The sequence below is a fragment of the Scylla paramamosain genome, chromosome 34 (assembly GCF_035594125.1).
Source record: "Scylla paramamosain isolate STU-SP2022 chromosome 34, ASM3559412v1, whole genome shotgun sequence".
Classification (NCBI taxonomy): Eukaryota; Metazoa; Arthropoda; class Malacostraca; order Decapoda; family Portunidae; genus Scylla; species Scylla paramamosain.
The window spans coordinates 1,976,309-2,001,252 of NC_087184.1; the positions used below are offsets into that span (position 1 = coordinate 1,976,309).

General features: G+C 42.6%; 2 protein-coding genes across 2 annotated transcripts in view; one reads left to right on the plus strand and one right to left on the minus strand.

Annotated features, from left to right (window-relative positions):
- Window positions 1–67: 67 nt before the first annotated feature.
- The window catches only part of LOC135090029 (organic cation transporter protein-like), a 66,583-nt gene continuing 41,706 nt past the window's right edge, over window positions 68–24,944 (plus strand). Inside the window, exons 1-2 of the mRNA XM_063986258.1 lie at window positions 68–652; window positions 2,480–2,548. The gene's annotated coding sequence lies outside the window, so the exon portion shown is untranslated. The remainder of the gene's footprint in view (window positions 653–2,479; window positions 2,549–24,944) is intronic.
- Window positions 6,422–7,342, minus strand: LOC135089903 (uncharacterized). Its single transcript, XM_063986085.1, has one exon. It carries the CDS (start codon window positions 7,340–7,342, stop codon window positions 6,422–6,424), a length of 921 nt encoding a protein of 306 aa, XP_063842155.1.

A 24,944-nucleotide genomic window follows, 5' to 3' on the forward strand; every position in this document is an offset into this window, starting at 1 on the left:
AATGTTGAGGGTTCAGGGTTCGCTGAGGTGTTTCAGGTCTCGGAGACTCGAATGAACACGTATCGCTCACATCCCATGAAGCAACTGCCTCTTAGTGAGCGCTTGAGAGTGAATAAGGGAGTGACAGTAGCTGGTGGTGAGCGAAGATAATACGAGACCTCTTTATATGTGTCTGTATTCAGAAAACTCTCACCATGACTATTTTCAGAGGACACAGATATGATTAGTTAGGTTCTGATGAGTGTTTCTCCAGTTAATAAAGTATAAATCTTGTTAATCTGTCACTAAAACAGTAAAAACAGCCTAAAAAATTGTATCACTTCAACTAGGACCTTATGAGAATAATGGAGGTGGGCTGCAGAAATGTTTCAGAATACTATAGAATGAGTGGTGAGTGAATACAGTGAAGCTAAACAGATACTTGCGTGTTCTCGAGGTCTGATTATATCACATGACATGGTTTGAGTAATCCCTTTAATACAATGCCAAATAATAAATAATGCCAGTTGTGGAGCTACGATGACGGTGTTGCTGAGGCCGCCACCCTTCTTATTAGCTGGCCGGCGTCTTGAGGCAGTGGCAGGGAGGGAATTACCAGTTTGTTTTGCCGTTGCTTCCCTTCATCGCCTTGAGGACCGGTGACGTCTTTCAGGTGAGTGTTGTGTTGTGTTGTCTGGACGCGCTGGAGTGGTGTTGGGGAGTATCCATTCGTGAGATTCGTGAGTGGAGGTGCTGGTGGCGTCCGCGAGTAGCAAATGGCAATGGGGGCACGACGATCACTGTCCCAACGTTCGCCGCTGCACTCACTGTGTTCTTTGTACTGCAGATCTAGTTTCCTTCCAATCTACCTGTCTCATATGTATCCGTTTATCTTTCTCCCCTTTTATGAATCTGTTTTTCTTATTTACTCGTTTTTAGTATAGTTATTCTCTCTCTATCTCTCTCTGACGTGCACATGGTCTGTAAATTTACGCAGTGCTGTTCTAGTCCTTACACACGTTGCTTCATTCACTGGTGTTCTCGCGGCTCAAGGGAGGCGCATGAATTATCTGTATGAAGACAATCCGATTGATAGCAATGTGCACAGACCACCAACACAATACACGTAAAAGCACACTTTAAAAATAGGCTCGTATTCTGAAACGCTTCGCTCTCTCACCGCGACTATTTTCGGAGGCCACAGAGATGATTAACCGGATTTTCGAGAATGTTTCTCCTGGTAATAATGTGGAAATTAGGTTAGTCTGTCAATAGAACTGTAAAAAGTACCCTAGAAATCCGCATGATTCCATCCAGACCCTTTTGAATGCAGTGGAGGTGTAGGGTAGAAGTGTTTCAGAATACATGAATTTACTAGTAAGCTCAAAAAGAAAAAAAAAAAAACATGAAAATAGTCATGGTACTCTATAAATTCTGTTGAGGAATAGCCACGTCAGTTGAGGCATCTCAGCACTACAAAATCTTATAAGTGAAGAATGCCATAAATGCACAAGCTAGCATTATCAATAAAAAGATCACTGAGCCACAACTACAAGTTGACAAACACCAAAAATTCCTAGAAACCTTAGACCGGAAAGAAAGAGGGGGAAATCTGATAATCTTAGGGGAACCAGACAAAAATTCTTGGCTGATAACAACAGGTGCTCATGAGGGAGCTGATTGAAGTACAAGAACAAGCAGAAGCTCAGGTGTTGTGGGTCATAGTTGGTTGTGATAGGTTGGTGGCAGCCACGGCGTGACAGAAATGTAGCACAGATGGGGGTGGGAATGACTGACAGCGGCAACCAGTAGGGCAGGGCGGGTCGCGGCAGAAGTGATGGCTGCGGCAGGTGCGGCGGTGTTGATGGGTGCGGCGGTGTTGATGGCAGAGGCGGGGACGGCGGTGACTACTTTCGGCGGTGGCTGTGTCAGCGGCGGCTGTGACAACGTAGGCGGCGACAGCAGCGGTGTTGATGACAACAGCAGGTCGAGGAAGTTATGGCCGCGGCGGCGGAGGCTGGGTCAACGGCGGCTGCAACGGCGACGGTGGGCCTGCAGCGGTGTCCCGGAAACATTTTTCAGAAGTCTGTGCGAGTATATGCACTTGCCTGTGATGACGGCCGGCTGTAGCTCATAAACTAGCCACAGGATATTCTCGAAAATATTCTCACATTGTGACTTCCACACAAAGTTACGATTTTTAAAGTACTAAACTCAACCCAACCTAAACCTAACCTAACAGGCTGAACCAGTCTAGCGTTTTCAAGAGTGGTTGTCGCCAACTCTCCCAGACTTCGAAAATATGCGTCCCGGAAACGGTGATGGCAACAGCATATACATGCACAGTGGCGTCACTCGGGAGAGATTTGGCACGACAGCGGGCGACTAACACCACGCCTTGCCTTCACGCGTCCCGCCGCTCTGCTGGTAACTTGCGTGGTCTTTTCCTGATGGAGCTGTGATGAACCTTTGAGTGCGCATCATCTCTCCCCTTCCACAGGTGACCACCACAAAGCTGAGGGCTGCACACCACGCCTTCCGGTGTACCAGAAAACCGTCACTCTCTTTGGTAAGTAAATGCCGTTCAATTCTGAAACATAGTTTTCTGTTTCTCACGTACACTTTGTCACTTTGTCACGTGACATTGATCTTGGGCCGATTTAAAAAAAAAAGTGGTGTTAATAGTTACTAATACCAATGTAGATGATTCTTAGTGTCTCGTTTTTTTAAACCGTGGTGTTAGTGTCAACTCGTTGGAGACACCACAGGTTCCTATAATAATTGTTGGTGTGTCCTACCCCTCCCCAACAAGAAACATCAATGATATTCACGATTTATATGCGATTGAAAGTTATGTTAAAAATACGATAATATATTAGTGTACTTCTGTGCTAAAGGAAAATAGTATCCATCATCGTAAGGAAAAAATTAAGATGTTTATAAATGCTCGCGTTCGGGCGCCTTGTGATATATGATTCGTTTATAATGAGCGGATCACCCGCCACACTGAAAGAGCTGTCAGTTTCCATTACCTCTCCAAGGTTTACAGCATCTTCATATGATAATTGCAACATTGAAATATTTTTAATGCCTAAAACATTAAATTTTAGTTATTCTTGGTCAGAAACATTATGCTCTAACTGGGCTTTATCAAGCTTGGGCTAACAAACAGCATTACGTAGTAGATGAATTAAATCGTATTTATTTAACTTTATTTAGCACATCATGTTGGGAATGTAAAATTTTAAACTGGATCGGCAAATAAAAACAAGTTAGGCTATATATGCTACAGGTATAGGAGGGGAGGACTTGCACACAGGAAAGTCCCCGCACACTGTGCACATGTGCGAGCAGTCTCGCCACGTGATTGACCACCACCTCATCAACTAACCTAACCCTAACCTAACTAATCTAACCTAACCTTAACCTTAACCTAACTACCCTGTAACCTAACTACCTTGTACCAAATTACTGGATATGGTCTCTTATTTATTATAACATTATTTTGGCTAGGTTAGGTAAGATTAGGTTTAGGTTAGTCAGGTTAGATTTGGTTAGTTACGATAGATTTGGTTAGGTTAGGTAAGGTTAGGTTAGTTTAGTTAGGTTAGGTTAGGTTAGGTTAGGTTACATTAAGTTAGCTGATCACAAGGTGGCGGCCATTCACGACGTGAGACTTCTCGCACCAATCACGAGGCGAGACTGCTCACATGAGCAAAATGTGTGGGGACTTAATTGCGTAGGAGACTGTAGGCTACGCGGTGGCTGGCGAGTTGGTTACTATTAGCTGGTACGTACCTACATCTCACCAATTTCAAGATAAAACCACTATGGTAATATTTTAGGAACCTTTTCCCCCGTTATTACTGCTTGTTTTAGTTCCATTCTTTCGCAGACACATTTGAATAGTGTTTGGGGTTACAGGGGAGGTGGCATTTCCCCCCACTCTGTTACGTTTTACGTCTATTCAAATGTGTCTGTGAAAGAATGGAACTAAAACAACCAATAATAATGGTTGGAAATGACTCTAGAATATTACCATCACTCTTCCAGATAGATTTTGATACTCTTGTCAATCCACTCCTACGCTGATGATACCACCCTGCACTTTTCCACGTCTTTTCATAGATGTCCAACCCTTCAGGAGGTAAACATTTCACGCAGGGAAGCCACAGAACGCTTGTTTTCTGATCTTTCTAAAATTTCTGATTGGGGCAGAGCAAACTTGGTATTGTTCAATGCCTCAAAAAATCAATTCCTCTCATTCCACTCATACTGCTTTTCTAGACAGGGTGGAATCAAAAGCTTTTCGTCTCATCAACTCCTCTCCTCTAACTGACTGTCTTCAGCCTCTCTCTCACCGCCGCAATGTTGCATCTCTAGCTGTCTTCTACCGCTATTTTCATGCTAACTGCTCTTCTGATCTTGCTAACTGCATGCCTCCCCTCCTTCCGCGGCCTCGCTGCACAAGACTTTCTTCTTTCTCTCACCCCTATTCTGTCCACCTCTCTAACGCAAGAGTTAACCAGTATTCTCAATCATTCATCCCTTTCTCTGGTAAACTCTGGAACTCCCTGCCTGCTTCTGTATTTCCACCTTCCTATGACTTGAATTCCTTCAAGAGGGAGGTTTCAAGACACTTATTCATCAATTTTTGACTACTGCTTTGACCCTTTTATGGGACTGGCATTTCAGTGGGCATATTTTTTTATTGGATTTTTGTTGCCCTTGGCCAGTGTCCTTCCTACATAAAAAAAAAAAAAAAAATAATAATAATAATCTGGTAATCACAAGCACAAGAATTCATAACCTGATTCCAAACTAACTACAGTAGTTGGCAACTAAGAAACATTTCTAGCATTGTTTTGAAAATCCTTGGAAACAATTATTTCATTGCATACATTTGCAGCATATCTAGAACTCCTTGGTTTTGTGCATCAAACTGAGGAGGTAAGGCTTCCCAGAGTTGTTGCCAGAGACAGACAAACTCTGTTCACATGTCTCTTTGTGGAGAAGCTCTCCCCTACCTGTAGACTCCAACTACTAGAGATTAGAGAATGTACAGCTCTAACTAGAAAAAAAAAAAAAAAAAAAAAAAAAAAAAAAAAAAAAAAAAAAAAATATATATATATATATATATATATATATATATATATATATATATATATATATATATATATATATATATATATATATATATATATATATATATATATATATATATATATATATATATATATATATATATATATATATATATATATATATATATGCGAATGCAGTGTTCATTGTAGACTGCTTAGGCAGGAAAACTGTAAAGCATTGATCTGCTGATCGCCTTGGCAGACACATAAGACACTTAACAGGTGCCAACTGCACGAAGAGTGCTGTTGGTGTTGGGTTCTCCTAACACCACATCGTGTCTCCCTCCTCGAGTTTAAAAAAAAAAAACGCATTTGTAAAGTTAGTAAGAGGAGATACGACGTGGGGCTTGGTGTTAGGATTTACTAACACCAACGTTTAAAAAATCCGGCTCTTATCTTACTTGTCCATAAGCTCATTTGTTGGAGGTCCAACTCGGCCCATTGCCGGTTCGACTCGGGTAAGTATCCGACTTGGCACCTACAGTATTTCCTACCAACTAAAATAGTTGTTGACTTCCCACACTCACCTCGCCTCACTACCAAATGACTGTCAACCAGAAAGAGTGAGAGTCTCTCTCTCTCTCTCTCTCTCTCTCTCTCTCTCTCTTAACAATTTAATTGTTGCATGGCATGGCATGTTATCTACCTGATTATGATCCATATATATATATATATATATATATATATATATATATATATATATATATATATATATATATATATATATATATATATATATATATATATATATATATATATATATATATATATATATATATATATATGGATCATAATCAGGTAGATAAAATGCCATGCCATGAAACAATTAAATCGTTAAGAGAGAGAGAGAGAGAGAGAGAGAGAGAGAGAGAGAGAGAGAGAGAGAGAGAGAGTACAGATGCGAAAGTGAGATTCAAATTACTTTCGGCAGCTGCAAAGGAGAGAGAGAGAGAGAGAGAGAGAGAGAGAGAGAGAGAGAGAGAGAGAGAGAGAGAGAGACAGAGAGAGAGAGAGAGAGAGAGAGAGGAGAGAGAGAGAGAGAGAGAGAGAGAGAGAGAGAGAGAGAGAGAGAGAGAGAGAGAGAGAGAGAGAGAGAGAGAGAGATTTTTGATTTAATGCTTTTATTCACAAAAAAAATACAATTTAATTTGTGAAAAAGACTGTTGATCCCTGATGGACAGTCTTATCAGGATGATGTTTGATTACATAAATAAATTAAATGTAAAATCACAGCATTTGTAGGCACTAGTTATATTTGAGGCACCATTCGTTAGTGCACTATCACAAACGTGCTAGTCTCATTTGATTGCACAAAATTTCGGGTATTCCCTTAATGTTTGTGGCAGAATCGCAATAAAGTGTTTTGCCAGTTCGGGTAGTGTAGGTGAAGGTGTGGGGCACTGTTTTCTGAGGTGTGAGGGACGAGCACAGTCCCTCATGTAGTGTTCAAGACTGTGTCCCTCCGGCGCACCGCACAGTCGGCATCGTGTCTCCTCCTCCGATGTCGCGAAGCCGAGTTGCCACGGGTAAGGGTACCCGAGACGTATCCTGCATGTCACCACCTCACACAGGCGGCTCGGGAAGTGTCGGGCTGGGGGCGGGCAGCCTGCGGCAACCTGGCGGAACCATCTGACGCTCTCGCTCCCCTGATCGTGTTGTTCCTGCTGTCGCTGCCTCTCTGCGTGGGCTTTCACTGCTCCTCTCAGCTGATTCAACGTCCTGGGGATGACTGTGGCCACCGTTGCGTCACTGGCTGCCCGTTTGGCGAGGGCGTCCGCTTCTTCATTTCCTGAGATTCCCACGTGGGATGGTATCCACGTAAGAGTGACACTTCTGCCCGCATTGTGGATGGCTCTTGCTGTTTTCCAGATGGCTCGGGTTTGAGTGATGTTTTCTCCATCCTGCTTGTTGATTGCTGCAATGGCAGTCATGGAGTCAGTGGCAATAAGTACATTCCGGCAGTGGTAGGTGTAGGCGTGTTCAAGTGCCATTACTATCGCAGCTAATTCAGTTTGTGTGGAGGAGAAGTCAGTTGTTCGAGCAGAGGCGGTGGTGGTGATGGCGGAGACTGCCGCGCGCCCATTGTCGGTCTTGCATACATACGCCGCCCCAGACCGCCCTGTCACCGGATCAGTGGATCCGTCGGTGAAGTATGTGGCAGTGTGTGCCCCCTGGGCGGCGCTTATGTTATGGAGCCCTTCTTGCTGTAGTTCTGCCATTGCACACAGGATTTTCTTTTTCCGTGGTGGGTTAATGATGGTGGTGATGCATGTCGTTTCCCACGGAGGCGCAGTTTGAGCCTCGGTAGGAGTGGCAGCGGTGAGTAATGTCCCCCAGGTGATCCCAGAGCTGTCGAGGGCTTCCACCGCTCGTTTAAACCACCTGCCTTGGTTCCCCTGGGGAGGGGAGGGGAGGGGAGGGGGAAGGCGAGGCGAGGCGAGGCGAGGCGAGGCGAGGGGAGGGGAGGCGAGGGGAGGGGAGGGGAGGGGAGGCGAGGGGAGGAGAGGGGAGGCGAGGGGAGGGGAAGGCGAGGCGAGGCGAGGCGAGGAGAGGAGAGGGGAGGGGAGGAGTCATCACAGGAGGAGATTGTCAAGGTCAACAGTGACATTTTACCCATGAAGGGGGAGGAGGAGGAGGAGAGGAGGAGGAGGAGGAGAGGAGGAAAAGGAGGAGGAGAGGAGGAGGAGCAGGAGAGGAGGAGGAGGAGGAGAGGAATACAAAGGAATACAAAGGAAAGCCAAACAGCAACAGACCTTTCGGTCCTTGCAAGGCTGTTTGGTAACTACTTCTAACTAGCTACAGGGAAGAGAGACAGGACAGCATAGCAGAAGGCTCCTCCCCACCCACCACTCCCTCCAACTTGCGCTGGCATGGAAATAGTTGGAAAAAGTACCATGCAGTATGGAAAAACTGACATGGAATGTTCATAGGAAAGGATGAAAGGAAGTTCTACTATTCACCCTACGGTGAACTCTATACGCCTATCTGAAAGTTAGTACAATTTATATAAAAACTGGTGTCTGTAAAATAAGAGTTTATTAGTGAATTTAGTCATTATTCGGACAAGAAGAGAGCTTGTTGGGGATTTGCTTTTAAATATTTGTCTATTTTATTTTTGAATGATTCAATAGTATTGCTGTTCACAATTTCTGCAGGAAGTTTATTCCATATATTTACTATACGATTAAAGAAAAAAATGTTTTGCCTCGTGGGATTTAAAACGTTTGGGTATAATCTTGAATCCATTATTTCTTGTTAGATTAGAATGATCAGTGGAAAAATAATTATGTATATCAATGTTACTATATCCTTTGAAAATTTTGAACACTTCAATTAGGTCTCCTCTTATCCTGCGCTTTGTTAAACTAAATAGGTTTAGTTCTTCCAGTCGTTCCTCATACGGCTTATTGTGCAATCTTGGAATTATCTTTGTGACTCTGCGCTGTATCTTTTCTAGTTTTTCAGTGTCTCTTTTGTAGTATGGTGCCCAGAACTGTACACAGTATTCTAGATGAGGGCGCACCAGTGAGTTATATAAGGCAAGTATAACCTTTTCTGATTTAAATTCAAAGGTTCTTCCAATGAACCCTACTAATTTATTCGCCGTCTTTACTGTTTCTGTGCAGTGTTGACTCGGCTTTAGGTCGTTTGACACAACGACACCAAGATCTTTTTCTTTATCGGTGCTTGACAGTGGCATATTATTCATTACATATCTCGCCTGAACATTGTTGCTTCCGATATGTAGAATTTACACTTTTCTATATTGAATCTCATCTACCATTTTTCTGCCCAGCTTGTTAGTTTATTGAGGTCACACTGCAGTTCCTGCCATTGTGACACAGACGTTACTCCACTTGTTATTTTGGTGTCGTCTGTAAATTTACTTATTTTGCAATTTATCCCTTCATCAATATCATTAATGTACATTATGAAGAGTACTGGTCCTAATACAGAGCCTTGAGGAACGCCGCTATTTACCTTTTGCCACTCTGACTCTTTTCCATTTATCACAACACGCTGTTTTCTGTCAGAGAGCCAGTCTCTCAGCCACTTCAGGGTGTTTCCGGCAATGCCATGAGCTTTTACTTTACTGATGAGTCTCTTATGGGGAACAGTGTCGAAAGGTTTCTGGAAATCAAGGTAGATAATATCAACAGCTTTTGTCTCGTCATGCGAGTTAAATACTTCATAAAAGAAGTCTAGTAAGTTCGTTAAGCAGGAACGCTTGGTTCTGAAACCGTGTTGCGAATCCTTTATGATTTTATTTTCTTCTAAATATTTAACAATTTTATCTCTGATTATTGTTTCCATCAGCTTGCACACTACTGAAGTGAGACTGATCGGCCTGTAATTGGCTGCGAGAAATTTATTTTCTTTTTTACAGATTGGCGTGACATTTGCTAGTTTCCATTCGTGGGGAACTTAACCCGTTAGTAAAGTTTTATTGAATAAAATTGTAAGCGGTTTCACGAGCTCATTTCTTGCTTCTTTAAAAAGTCTGGGTGATATCTTGTCTGGCCCAGGTGTTTTATTTACGTTCATGCTCTTCGTGACTGAGAGGATTTAATTTTTTGTGATGGTGAAATCTGGCAGCGTGGTGCCTCGTGACTGAGGCGTGGGGGTCAGCAGATTGCCCTGAACATCCTCAGTCGTGAAGACTGGACCGATGCAGACACAGACAGAAAACCTCCTATATAAAAATAGCAATGTGGTCTGCCCACAGTCTTTTCTCTCTACAGTCTTTCCATTTCTAACTATACACCTTCCTCTGTCCAAACTCTTCTTCATTCACCTTCTTTCTCTAATTAAAGTAAAGTAAAGTAAAGTAAGTGAAGGCTGTTGAAAAGTACTCGTTCAGGGTGTTCGCCATGTCTGTTTCGCTTTCTATTTTTTTGCCATTTTCTGTTATTAGTGGACCAATCGTTGATGTTAAGACCCTTTTTGCTTTTACATAACTGTCAAATTCTTTTGGGTTTGTTTTACATGAGTTCACGATCTGAGCTTCAACAGATTTTTTGCTGCATTTGATCAGCTTTTTAGTTTTTCTACGCAGTCTGTCGTGCTCTAGTTTATCATTATTATTTTGTGTTAGTATGTACTTGTGGTACGCATTTTTCTTAGCCAGAAGCAGCATCTGATTTTATTATTCCACCATTTCGGTTTGGTGTTTTTTACCTTCCGTCTGTTTCGTTGCGGTACACACAAAATCGCAGTTTCATTTAACTTTTTAGCAAACACTTCCCATGCATTGTTAATGTCTGGTGTTCCCAGCAGTTCGTTCTAGTCTATGGATGCAAGCTGCATGCGAAGTCTCTCAAAGTTAGCACGCCGATAGTCTGGCACTTTTTCTTTACTTTTGCTTACTTTAGCTTTGTCAAAATTTATGGTGAAAAGTAAGCTACGATGATCGCTGGAACTCAGTTCTGGTCCAATTTTTACGTCTTTTACTGACTCTTCACCAGTTGTTAAAACAATATCTAGGATATTGTTACCTCTCATCGGATGCATGACGTGCTGGTGGAGGGAGCTTTCAAGGATACACCCATAGAGATGCTGGCCTGCTTGAGCCGTCAGTGGTTCACCCCACCTCGTGACTGGAAGATTAAAGTCCCCCATAATTATGCAATTATTAACGCAGCAAATGTCCGCAATAAGGTCATAAAGTTTTTCGTCTGTGGCGGGTGACTGGGCTGGAGGACGATAGACGAGACCTAATGTTATTTTACGAGATTTATTTTCTAACTGGATGAAAGTGACGTCTATATTAGCAATGGTTAGGGTTGGGAGTAAACGAGGATGAAGATTACTTTTTACGTAAAACATAACACCGCCTCCCGCACGGTGAGTTCTCTCGCAGCTAAAAATGGTGTAGCCACGGAGTGAGTACTCAGCTAAGTAATCTCTGCTTGATGAATTTATCCAGGTTTCCGTGACGCCTATGATGTCGTAGTTTTCAAGATAAATAAGAGCTTGCAGCTCATTTAATTTATTTTGTAAACTACGGGCATTGAAGTAACAAGCTCTGATCTTGTCTGAACCTGTGGATGAAATAATTACTTTAGTGTTTACAACGCTGGTCCTGTTGCTGGCGCCCGCGCGTTTTTTGATTTGTGGAGACAAACTTTTTCATGGATTAATCTGCCCATCCTGGCTGCTCCCACAGCGTTCAGATGAAGGCCGAGGAGGAGGAGGAGGAGGAGGAGGAGGAGGATGAGGATGAGGATGAGGAGGAGGAGGAGGAGGAGGAAGAGGAGGAGAGGAGGAGGAGGAGGAGGAGGAGGAGGAGGAAAGGAGGAGGAGGAGGAGGAGGAGGAGGAGGAGAGGAGGAGGAATACAATACAAAGGAATACAATACAAAGGAAGACAAACAGCAACAGACCCTGAGGTCCTTACTAGGCTATTTATTGAGACTATTTACTAACTACTAGTGATAGAGACAGGACAGCAAAGCAGAAGGCTCCTCCCCACCCACCCCTCCATCCAGCCCAGGCTGGCAGGAAAAAAGGCGAAACCATGTGATATTGAAAAACCACATGGAATTTTAGTAGAGAGTGAAAAGGAAAAATGTAATCTACGTCTGACTACTAGTGTTTGTGGGGGGAGGTGTTAAAGCTTGGTAAATATAATGTAGTGTGTGCTTTGTGTACGTGAATGCACAATGTGTATGTCGAATGGGTGGTGCGGCAGTCTTGCCTGGCGCTTTCTAGGGAGGCAGCAGTCAATCAGGCCCCAGCTCCGTTCAGTCCACTGAGATAACATACTTTCCCTGTAGGGACGCCGTATGCTGGTTTCCCCTTGCAACATTAATCCCTGGTACTTTAGTTCCCGATGGTGATCAATACTTGACAAGACCCTCTCCAAACACAGCCCATCACAGGTTGAGAGTAGTAATGGTGTTAGCTCTGGGCTATCTGTGCGTGTAGGCAGTGTTGTGTGGTGTGTGTGTAGACACAGTGTGGAGTCAAAGAGGTGGTGCGGCAGCCTTGCCTGGTGCTTTCAAGAAAGGCAGCAGTCAATCAGGCCCTAGCTCCGTACAACCACTGTAAAAGTGCACTTCCCTTTACAGGACGCCGCACACTGTATAGTTACCCCCAGCAGCGGTGACCCCTGGTACCTTAAATCCCGATGATGGTCACCAACTGTCAGGGCTCTTGACTATCCACAGCCCTTCACAGATCGCGAGCAAAAGTAGTGACCGTTCATTCCGAGCTATCTGTGTCATGTATGGAGGGTGAGTGTACTTAACCTAACGGGCAATTTTGAGCACGATCAGAGGCCCAGGAGATCAGTAAAATTATTCGGAGAGTTATTCAAGTTATTCGGTTATGAACAGTGACAACTGGGGATTAGATTCGAAGTATTTGTCTAACCGAACTTTGAATGCTTCAATAGTACCTGAGTCAACGACATTTGATGGTAGACGGTTCCATATATTTACTACGCGATTAAAGAAAAAGTGTTTGGCTTCATTTGTTTTGAAACGTTTACCTACAATTTTAAAACCATTGTTTCTAGTGACATTTGAACGATCGACTGATAGGTATTTTTCAATATTCATATTTGTAAATCCGTAAAAAATTTTAAAAAGCGTAATAAGGTCCCCTCTTACTCTATGCTTCTCAAGAGAAAATAAATTTAGTTCCTTAAGGCGTTCCTCGTAGGATTTGTTTCGCAACCTTGGGATAATTTTTGTTATTCTCTGTCGTATTTTTTATAATTTCTCGATATCTTTTTTGTAGTACGGTGACCAAAACTGAACACTGTGTTCGAGATGTGGACGCACGAGTGAGTTATATAATGTTAATATTATTTTCTCAGATTTAAAAGTAAAAGCTCTTCCAATGAAACCGACTAATTTGTTTGCAGTTTTTACGACTTCGGTACATTGTTTACTTGGCTTGAGGTTTGCTGAAACTATGACGCCTAGATCTTTTCCTTTGTCCACATTTGACATGGGGGTGTTATCCATACTGAATATCGCATGAGGATTTTGATTTCCTAAATGCAATACGTGGCATTTATCATTTATCATTTGCCACTCATTTGACCATTTGATGAGAGTATTTATATCGCTTTGCAAAAGTTATCTTTGGTTTTCCAAGTCTACCTTATTTGCAATTTTTGTGTCATCTGCGAATTTTGATGATTTACATTTTATCCCTTCGTCGATGTCATTTATATATATAATAAAAAGAATCGGCCCCAGAACTGATCCTTGAGGAATGCCACTGGTTATGCTAATCCAATCTGAAGATTTACCATTTATCACTACTCGCTGTTTATGGTCTGACAGCCAATCCTCAATCCACGCTGCGATGTCACCAGTAATACCGTGGGGTTTTACTTTATTGATAAGAAGCTTATGTGGAACTTTGTCAAAAGCCTTTTGGAAATCCAGGTATATAATATCGACTGCTCTGGTGTTGTCGTACAATTCATATATGTCATGGAAGAAGTCGAGTAGGTTAGTTAAACATGACCGCTTGTTTCTAAATCCATGTTGTGACTCGTTTATTATGTTGTTGCTTTCTAAGAATGATACAACTTTATCCCTCAAAACTGTTTCCATTAGCTTACCTACCACTGAGGTGAGGCTGATCGGTCGATAATTTTTAGTTTGGGATTTGTCATCTTTTTTAAAAATCAGAGTTACATTTGCTAATTTCCAGTCGTCAGGAACTTTACGTGTGTTTAACGATTTATTGAAGAAGATGGACAATGGTTTAACAAGTTCGTTCTTAGCCTCTTTTAGTATCCGTGGAGAAATTTTATCAGGACCAGGTGTTTTATGTATTTTGACTTCATTTATCGTCTGCAGAATTTCATTTTCATTGATATTGCACGTATTTAAAAAGACATTATTACTGTAATTTTTGGCAGTTGGCTGATTTTCTGAATCATTTTCCTTAGTGAAGACGGACGCAAAGTAATCGTTTAATTTGACAGCCATTTCGATTTCGTCATCCGTGTGTTCTTCATTTTGTAGAGCTATCGGTCCTATAGTTGAAGCCAATACCTTTTTATTTCTGATGTAACTAAAAAATTCTTTAGGATTTGACTTGCTTTTGTTTGCAATATGGAGTTCATACTTCTTTTTGCTGTCTCTGATAAGTTTTTTAGTATGGCGTCGCAACTGGTCGTGATCAGTCTTGTCTCTTTCGTTTTGAGTTATTTTATATTTTTGGTATGCGCGTTTTTTTTTTTTTTAGCAGAGAGACAATTCTATATTTCCGAGTTCCACCATTTCGGTTTATTGTTGGCGATCGAGCGCCTATTTCGCAGTGGAACAGAGGATTCTATAGCTTCGTTAAGTTTATGTGTGAATGTTTTCCACACTTCATTTATGCAATCTATACTTGATAATTGGCTCCAATTGCTTTTAGCCAAAAATTTTTCTGAATTTTCCAAAATTTGCCCGATGAAAGTCAGGTACTTTTTCTTCACTTTCATTTGGAAGGATCTCATTTGTTTTGATACTGAATGTAATCGCCTGGTGGTCACTGGTGCTGAACTCTGAACCAACTTCTACGTTAGAGATTATGCTTTCATTTGTGGTTAAAATAAGGTCCAAGATATTATCACCTCTAGTAGGATGTTGCACAAGTTGATTCAGACTGCTTTCTATAAGATTGTTATACAAATCGTGTCCCGAGTGTGAATTTAAAGGATCGCCCCATCTGTTAACAGCTAGGTTGAAGTCACCAACAATTATGGTTTCATTTTCTGAACAAATTTCGGCTATTTGTTCATATAGTTTGTTGTCAGTCTCGTATACTTGTCCTGGAGATCGGTAAATGACACCAATTACTAGTTTTCGAGCTTTAGAGCTAAGTTGAATGTATGAGACATCAATATTATTTATCTTTTCAACTGGTTTCGAAAGCAGGCGAAGACTTGATTTGACATAAAGAAGTACTCCACCACCTTCTCTGTGCGCTCTTTCACAGCTAAATAAATTGTAGCCCTGCAACGAAAATTCTGCTAAAAAGTCTCTGTTCGATGTGTTTACCCATGATTCTGTCACGCCGATAATATCGTAGTCCTCCATACTGACAATTTCTTCCAGGTCCTGAAATTTGTTTCTTATACTACGCGCATTGATGTAACAAAATTTTATGCTGTTACGCTCAGATGGGGCAGTTTCGCTTTCGTTGTTTATGTCATTTGTATTGTTGGTGCTGGACTCGCGTCTTTTGATATATGAGCAGTTACCGCATCATTGAGAGGAGGAGGAGGAGGAGGAGGAGGAGAGGAGGAGGAGGAGGAGGAGAGGAGGAGGAGGAGGAGAAGAGGAGGAGGAGGAGAGGAGGAGGAGGAGGAGGAGGAGGAGGAGGAGGAGGAGAGGAGGAGGAGAGGAGGAGGAGGAGGAGAGGAGGAGGAGGAGAGGAGGAGGAGGAGGAGGAGGAGAGGAGGAGGTGAGGAGGAGGTGAGGAGGAGGAGGTGAGGAGGAGAGGAGGAGGTGAGGAGGAGGAGGAGGAGGAGGAGGAGGAGGAGGAGGAGGTGAGGAGGAGGTGAGGATGAGGAGGTGAGGAGGAGGAGGTGAGGAGGAGGAGGAGGAGGAGGAGGAGGAGGAGGTAAGAAGGAGGAGGAGGAGGAGGTGAGGAGGAGGTGAGGAGGAGGAGGAGGAGGTGAGGAGGAATACAAAGAAAAGCCAAACAGCAACAGACCTTTTGGTCCTTGCAAGGCGTTTTGGTAACTACTTCTAACTAGCTACAGGGAAGAGAGACAGGACAGCATAGCAGAAGGAGAAGAGGAGGAGGAGGAGGAGAGGAGAGGAGAGGAGAGGAGAGGAGAGGAGAGGAGAGGAGGAGGAGGAGGAGGAGGAGGAGGAGGAGGAGGAGGAGGAGGAGGAGGAGGAGGAATACAAAGGAATACAAAGGAAAGCCAAACAGCAACAGACCTTTTGGTCCTTGCAAGGCTGTTTGGTAACTACTTCTAACTAGCTACAGGGAAGAGAGACAGGACAGCATAGCAGAAGGCTCCTCCCCACCCACCACTCCCTCCAGCTTGCGCTGGCATGGAAATAGTTGGGAAAAGTACCATGCAGTATGGAAAAACTGACATGGAAATTTTCATAGGAAAGGATGAAAGGAAGTTCTACTATTCACCCTACGGTGAACTCTATACGCCTATCTGAAAGTTAATACAAGTTATATTAAAACTGGTGTAGAATAAGATTTTATTAGTGTATTTAGTCATTATTCGGACAAGAAGACAGCTTGTTGGGGATTTGCTTTTAAATATTTGTCTATTTTATTTTTGAATGATTCAATAGTATTGCTGTTCACAATTTCGGCAGGAAGTTTATTCCATATATTTACTATACGATTAAAGAAAAAATGTTTTGCCTCGTGGGATTTAAAACGTTTGGGTATAATCTTGAATCCATTATTTCTTGTTAGGTTAGAATGATCAATGGTAAAATTGAGGAGGAGTCTTCATTTTGTCCAGGAGACTGAAACGCAGGATTATATAACAGCTGTGACTAGGAAGACAGCCAACCATGTGACCGTTGTGTCGGTTGGGGAGAGAGCAGGTGTGAGCAGCATGAGTCGTGTAACAGGAGCGTAAGTATGTGTAAATGTGGTGGTGACATTATACCGCAAAGTAACTAAGCCGAAAAAAATTTGTTTAGATAAGGTAAATGATCGTAAGAGACGATGCATGTAATTTTTTTTATATTGTAATACACAATAAATACTGTAACTTGATAGGGTATGTTTTACTCTTCCTTAAGGTGAATCCTTATTGCCGGGTATGCCAATCCTGGAAAAACGCATCTGTGTACTAAGATTGGGGGGAAATACGAACGCGTGTTTAGCAAGATTGTTAAATGTGGCGTTACCTCTCATCCCCTGCAGAATAATGCCAATATCAAAGACAAAGTCAAAATACACGATGAGATTATAGATCTTGTTGAAATCACGCCATATACAGACCTGCGCGTCCAAAATCTTGATATTAGACGATAATTTTCTGTCGGCCAATTCACAGAAGGTGGTAAACATGTTTATCAAAGGACGACATAAGAATCTCTCCGTCATTTCGATCATGTAGAATACATTTTTCCCGGGAAAATACTCCCGAACTATTGTCTTGAACACCTCCCATTACATCCTCATGAAAAACAGAGATATTCACCAAGTGCAATGCTTAACGAGACAGATTTTTGGACGAGAGCGCTCGAAACTGTTTGTGGACATTTATAAAAATACAGTTCTGACGGACCCACGGTTACCTTCTTTATGACTTGGCACCAGACACACCTGAAGAAGTACACTTGTGCACCAATTATGTGGGAGAACTGCATTCTGAAACGTCTGTCTTGAATGCTATGACACTTACAGATATATATCACGATGTTAGTAATCCCGCCGGCTTAGGAAGTAGCCGTCAGTTGTACAGAGAAGCAAGAAAAATAAATAAGAATATAACCTGGCGTGACGTGAGAGTTTCTTCAGTAAAGTCGTACATACACACTCAATAAGACGACTAGAAACAAGTTTCCCCGCAGGAAGATTCTAGCACCGAAGCCCAGAGTCATGACCAGCGACCTGGGAGATTTTTCCGCCCTCCAAAAACATAATAAAGGTGTGAAATATATTGTGTTTTGTTTGGATGTCTTTAGTCGGTATTTACAGGTGGCACCACTTACCATTAAATCCGCCGAAAGTACGCTGAAGGCATTACAGACCATCCCAGAGTCAGAAAAGTCTAAGGGAATATCGCGTCTCTTTACAGATCAAGGAACCGAATTTTATAACAGGAAAGTAAAGACGTATTTAAATTTGAAAAGCGGGTTGTTGTACTCCAATTACTTCCGCGAGTCTAAAGCGAGCTTGGCGGAAAGGATCATTCGAACCATCAAATCCAAGATCTATAAATTTTTAACGCTAAAAACTATATGTTAACTTACAATGGCGTGCTCCCGACCCTGTTGGAGGCATGTAACCGCACGCCCCATCGCGGATTAAGAAGGGAACAAACCCCGTCTCAAGTACATCGGCTACGGGAATTCCGCCTCCTCAAGGCTCAATTCAGACGCATGTATTTAAATCATCCCGCATTGAAGAGAGCCATCAGTTCTGATTTGACGGTGGGAGACATAGTACGCCTACAATCTGTCTCTCAAACTCAATTCAAGTTTAATAAGGCATACTCTTTCAGCAACACCGAAGAGTTATTTAAAATTGCCTGTGTAGACACGTCGCAAACCATCCCCACCTACTATTTAAAGGATTTGGTGGGTGAAGACGTAAAAGGGGCTTTCTACCGCGATGAACTCATTAAAACTACCCCGCCTGACACCTGTCAAGTTGATGTATTGAAAACTAGAACTCACCAAGGGAAGAGACAGTACTGGGTGCACTGGAGGGGTTATCCTAGTAAATCTGATGGCTGGATAGACTCGGCTGACTTACTAAGATATGACGAAAGAACCTCTGATTCTACAGCATAAAGATATAATATTCCAACTGACTCGTATCTCACCCAAATTGAGAAAGGAGGTGATACAAGGAGTGAAGAAACGTGAACTTGAATGTATTTCTGAAAATTTTCCCAACTTTTAAAGAAAACCTGACAGACAAGTCTAAGGTGATAAACAAAAAAAAAAAAAAAAAAAAAAAGTGACTCATACCCTGAAAAAGACCCCGGTTTTAAAAAGAAAGCAATATTACTCTCCAAAAGAGGCGGAAGTATTCTGACTGCTCTGGTACCCCTGGCAGTGACAGTTATAACCAGTTTACTGCAAAAATGAAAAAAAATACTGCATCGTCCCAGTGTCCATCGCCGAAAAAAAATATATGTACAGCACCGCCGCCACCACCACCACCACCCCTCATTCATCTACCCCACCGCGACTAACTCAAATTCCCTTACCTTCTCGTGACAATCCTTCGTTAGATGGCTTGATTCGTGTCACCGTGCTGCCTGCTTATCGAGAGTACGGTATATCACTTGCTAAACTGCTTGATGGAAAACCTAATATTGCGTGGGATAAAAAGAGAAACTTTTTTTGCCTCCCTTTTCCGGATTGAACATGATGCATCTTATTATTATCTTGGGTAATCCCAAAGACAAATTCTCGAGTCAAGAGAAATCACTAATCTCCATGTTATTCCGTTTCGCGTATCTTAGAACTGAAAGTATACGAAACGTGAGACAAAGGACAAACCTGGTACATGGCACGTGGTTGGCCTACTAACAAAGAACCCTCGTGGTGAAACTCACCCATAAGATCTGGTTTGAGGAATACTATGAACACCTGCCTCCTCCCAACGATTCCTCCATGGCGATAGCTGGTAACTCCAGACTGGCAGGTGAATGACCTGCCGTGCGTGAGATCATGTCAAAGTCACCATGGAGCTGCAAACAGTCACGGGAAGATTCGACGCTACTGAATTTGCCAGTCGTGGGAATTTTCTGATAAACTCCATCGGCTGTGACTGTTTTGGACTCGTGAATGACTTACATAAAGCGTACCGACATGAAAGTGTTTATAGTCACAGAAAGCGACTTTATAATCTTTCGAGAGCAGTGGTGAGCAGCAGGGACGAACCAGGGACATTGGTGATGCAAACATCCCTCGAAGAAGAGGAAGAAGAAAATTCCTCTTACCTTGTTGCCTGTGTAACGCAGTTTGGAAGGGGGGCCTCCATCGAGGATAACAGTAAAGCCAGGCTTGCTGTGAACACATCGCGAGACTGGCATTATGTCACCGGCCTGGGAAAAGATACTAAGATCAACTGCCGACATTATTTCAAGACCTGCATGAAGAAATTATCCGTGCTGGCCATGGGACATAAGGAGGTGGAAAAAATTATCATCCCAGCAGGATTAGGATGTCGTGGCAGACTGGATAAGGAATGGCAGGAATATTACCTGCCAAAAATACAAGCCCTGGTGGTCAGATTGCAGCCTTTTGGGATACAAACAGTTCTTGTTCGTTTGCCTGAATAAAGTACATGTGCAATGAAAAGCAGTGTATAAATGTCATCTGGTGGCAGGGGGAGTTGTAACGGTGTCACATAATTAATAATAATAATATGTAATGTAATTATAATGCCTTGCCTGATTAGCAATATAAGTGTATGTATACATATATGCATAAGTGTAGATAGTGGGTGTTGGCGGATAAGGGTGGGGCGGATATGATCACGCCACCCTACGTCACACACACACACACACCATGGAACTTTCCATACTCCTTTTATTGCCATCGATAAATAATCGGTAGCACCTACATTATAGTATCTAAGTATTCTCCATAATTAATCTCTCCCTAATGTATTTTGGCATGTATTATTTTTAGCTATAAGTAGCTTTTCCCTTGCCTTATTTATGTAATTAGAGTTATAATTATGAATATATTCATGCACTGTGAGTGCGGTCAACCCACCCTTATTTCTACTGTCACCACGTTTTGAAGGTGCTAAGCGTCCCTTGTGCCGGCTCCGGCAGTCTCTTGCCAGAGTGTAACGCTGTACCACGCAGAGGACATTCGTTGTCCCGCACACGCCACACCCTTCTCCAGAACTCTGTACACATATCTAAATATACATATTTTTATACGTTCACCATTGACATTCACCTGAAAACCACAGAAACTCACCAAGAGTGACTTTACCTATTATTCAAAGGTAAGAAACTAATGAACAGTGTCCAGCGGTAATTGATAATTCAAAACCACTCTAGAACAGAGTATTCAGTTGCTAGCTAGTCATGGTGGGAGATGAACATTACTTATATTTGAATTATTTAGGGAATCGGGACGTATATCCCGATAACACACCGGGAAAGTTTCAAAAGAGACTTAATAGACCTTTACATCTAGATCCCAGTAAGGTTTATGAAGTGGCTCTGATTAACTGTTTATATCCTAAGACAGATTATAGTATAGCTAAAAACGATTATTCAAGTCGCATAGCAATATGGGCCACCGCGCATGGCAATCCAGCGCATTCTTATCTCCTGTACACCTTCATACCTCAAAGCAAAATCGAAGCCTGCGATACGAGGTATATCATTCATATTCTTAATGGTGAACTTGCAGACGTCCTTATAGATAGCCTCAAAAGTCACTTTTCACTGTATTTTAAGAAAAATCTTTCCTGCAGTATAATAAAACACTGCACAGGACGGACTTGTTTGTCTATAGAGGTATCTGTACGACAAATTACGACGTTTGTAAACTTACCGTGAAATTTGGTTCCCGCACGGCTCAGTGTCTGGGATATGAGTACCCGGGAGAATACACTATTTATGGCGCGATAACACCCTTTGGTGAAAATATCACTCCAATGCCGGTTTCCTTCTCACTTCGCCAGGATGGCGGAACAGATTTCGTCCTTTTCTTTTCAGATTGCGTAGCTCCCACGATGTATGGTGATCTGATGGTGAATTTATTGTCCGCGATTACCATGGAAATGGTAGGACTGCGAGATTTTTACCAGGTCACGCACAGATCTCTTAATAAAGACCACGTAGACAGTTTTGCTAACATTTCACGCAGGGAAGCCACAGAACGCCTGATTTCTGATCTCTCTAAAATTTCTGACTGGGGCAGAGCAAACTTGATATTGTTCAATGCCTCAAAAACTCAATTCCTCCATCTATCAACTCGACACAACCTTCCAGACACCTATCCCCTCTTCTTCAATGACACTCCACTATCTTCCTCTCCTACACTGAACATCCTTGGTCTGTCCTTTACTTATAATCTGAACTGAAAATTTCACATCTCATCTCTAGCTAAAACAGCTTCTATGAAGGTAGGTGTTCTTAGACGTCTCCGCCAGTTTTTCTCACCCCCTCAGCTGCTAACTCTGTACAAGGGACTTATTCGTCCATGTATGGAGTTCTTTTTTTTTTTATGTAGGAAGGATATTGGCCAAGGGCAACAAAAATCTAATAAAAAAAATGCCCATTGAAATGCCAGTCCCATAAAAGAATCAAAGCAGTGGTCAAAAATTGATGAATAAGTGTCTTGAAACCTCCCTCTTGAAGGAATTCAAGTCATAGGAAGGTGGAAATACAAAAGCAGGCAGGGAATTCCAGAGTTTACCAGGGAAAGGGATGAATGATTGAGAATACTGGTTAACTCTTGCGTTAGAGAGGTGGACAGAATAGGGGTGAGAGAACGAAGAAAGTCTTGTGCAGCGAGGCCGCGGGAGAAGGGGAGGCATACAGTTAGCGAGATCAGAAGAGCAGTTAGCATGAAAATATCGGTAGAAGATAGCTAGAGATGCAACATTGTGGCGGTGAGAGAGAGGCTGAAGACATTCAGTTAGAGGAGAGGAGTTGATGAGACGAAAAGCTTTTGATTCCACCCTGTCTAGAAGAGCAGTATGAGTGGAACCCCCCCAGACATGTGAAGCATACTCCATACATGGACGGATAAGGCCCTTGTACAGAGTTAGCAGCTGGGGGGATGAGAAAAACTGGTGGAGACGTCTCAGAACGCCTAACTTCATAGAAGCTGTTTTAGCTAGAGATGAGATGTGAAGTTTCCAGTTCAGATTATAAGTAAAGGACAGACCAAGGATGTTCAGTGTAGAAGAGGGGGACAGTTGAGTGTCATTGAATAAGAGGGGATAGTTGTCTGGAAGGTTGTGTCGAGTTGATAGATGGAGGAATTGAGTTTTTGAGGCATTAAACAATACCAAGTTTGCTCTGCCCCAATCAGAAATTTTAGAAAGGTCAGAAGTCAACCGTTCTGTGGCTTCCCTGCGTGAAATGTTTACCTCCAGAAGGGCTGGACGTCTATGAAAAGACGTGGAAAAGTGCAGGGTGGTATCATCAGCGTAGGAGTGGATAGGACAAGAAGTTTGGTTTAGAAGATCATTAATGAATAATAAGAAGAGAGTGGGTGACAGGACAGAACCCTGAGGAACACCACTGTTAATAGATTTAGGAGAAGAACAGTGACCGTCTACCACAGCAGCAATAGAACGGTCAGAAAGGAAACTTGAGATGAAGTTACAGAGAGAAGGATAGAAGCCGTAGGAGGGTAGTTTGGAAATCAAAGCTTTGTGCCAGACTCTATCAAAAGCTTTTGATATGTCCAAGGCAACAGCAAAAGTTTCACCAAAATCTCTAAAAGAGGATGACCAAGACTCAGTAAGGAAAGCCAGAAGATCACCAGTAGAGCGACCTTGACGGAACCCGTACTGGCGATCAGATAGAAGGTTGTGAAGTGATAGATGTTTAAGAATCTTCCTGTTGAGGATAGATTCAAAAACTTTAGATAGGCAGGAAATTAAAGCAATAGGACGGTAGTTTGAGAGATTAGAACGATCACCCTTTTTAGAAACAGGTTGAATGTAGGCAAACTTCCAGCAAGAAGGAAAGGTAGATGTTGACAGACAGAGCTGAAAGAGTTTGACTAGGCAAGGTGGAAGTACGGAGGCACAGTTTCGGAGAACAATAGGAGGGACTCCATCAGGTCCATAAGCCTTCCGAGGGTTTAGGCCAGCGAGGGCATGGAAAACATCATTGCGAAGAATTTTAATACGTGGCATGAAGTAGTCAGAGGGTGGAGGAGAGGGAGGAACAAGCCCAGAATCGTCCAAGGTAGAGTTTTTAGCAAATGTTTGAGCGAAGAGTTCAGCTTTAGAAAATTATGTGATAGCAGTGGTGCCATCTGGTTGAAATAGAGGAGGGAAAGAAGAAGAAGCAAAGTTATTGGAAATATTTTTGGCTAGATAACAGAAATCACGAGGGGAGTTAGATCTTGAAGGGTTTTGACATTTTCTGTTAATGAAGGAGTTTTTGGCTAGTTGGAGAACAGACTTGGCATGGTTCCGGCCAGAAATATAAAGTGCATGAGATTCTGGTGATGGAAGGCCTAAGTATCTTTTGTAGGCCAACTCTCTATCATGTATAGCACGAGAACAAGCTGTGTTAAACCAAAGTTTAGAAGGTTTAGGACGAGAAAATGAGTGAGGAATGTATACCTCCATGGCAGACACTATCACCTCTGTTATGCGCTCAGCACACAAAGACGGGTCTCTGACACGGAAGCAGTAGTCATTCCAAGGAAAATCAGCAAAATATCTCCTCAGGTTCCCCCAACTAGCAGAGGCAAAACGCCAGAGGCACCTTCGCTTAGGGGGATCCTGAGGATGGATTGGAGCGATAGGACAAGATACAGATATGAGATTGTGATCGGAGGAGCCCAACGGAGAAGAAAGGGTGACAGCATAAGCAGAAGGATTAGAGATCAGGAAAACGTCAAGAATGTTGGGCGCATCTCCAAGACGGTCAGGAATACGAGTAGGGTGTTGCACCAATTGCTCTAGGTCGTGGAGGATGACAAAGTTGAAGGCTAGTTCACTAGGATGGTCAGTGAAGGGAGAGGAAAGCCAAAGTTGGTGGTGAACATTGAAGTCTCCAAGAATGGAGATCTCTGCAAAAGGGAAGAGAGTCAGAATGTGCTCCACTTTGGAGGTTAAGTAGTCAAAGAATTTCTTATAATCAGAGGAGTTAGGTGAGAGGTATACAGCACAGATAAATTTAGTTTGAGAGTGACTCTGTAGTCGTAGCCAGATGGTGGAAAACTCGAAAGATTCAAGAGTGTGGGCACGAGAGCAGGTTAAGTCATTGCGCACATAAACGCAGCATCCAGCTTTGGATCGAAAATGGGGATAGAGAAAGTAGGAGGGAACAGAAAAGGGGCTACTGTCAGTTGCCTCAGACACCTGAGTTTCAGTGAGGAAAAGAAGATGAGGTTTAGAAGAGGAGAGGTGGTGTTCTACAGATTGAAAATTAGATCTTAGACCGCGAATGTTGCAGAAGTTAATGAAGAAAAAGTTGAGG

What these genes read in the sequence shown, in the direction of transcription:
- LOC135089903 (XM_063986085.1), bottom strand. Translation starts at nt 7,342, where the DNA reads ATGGCAGAACTACAGCAAGAAGGGCTCCATAACATAAGCGCCGCCCAG.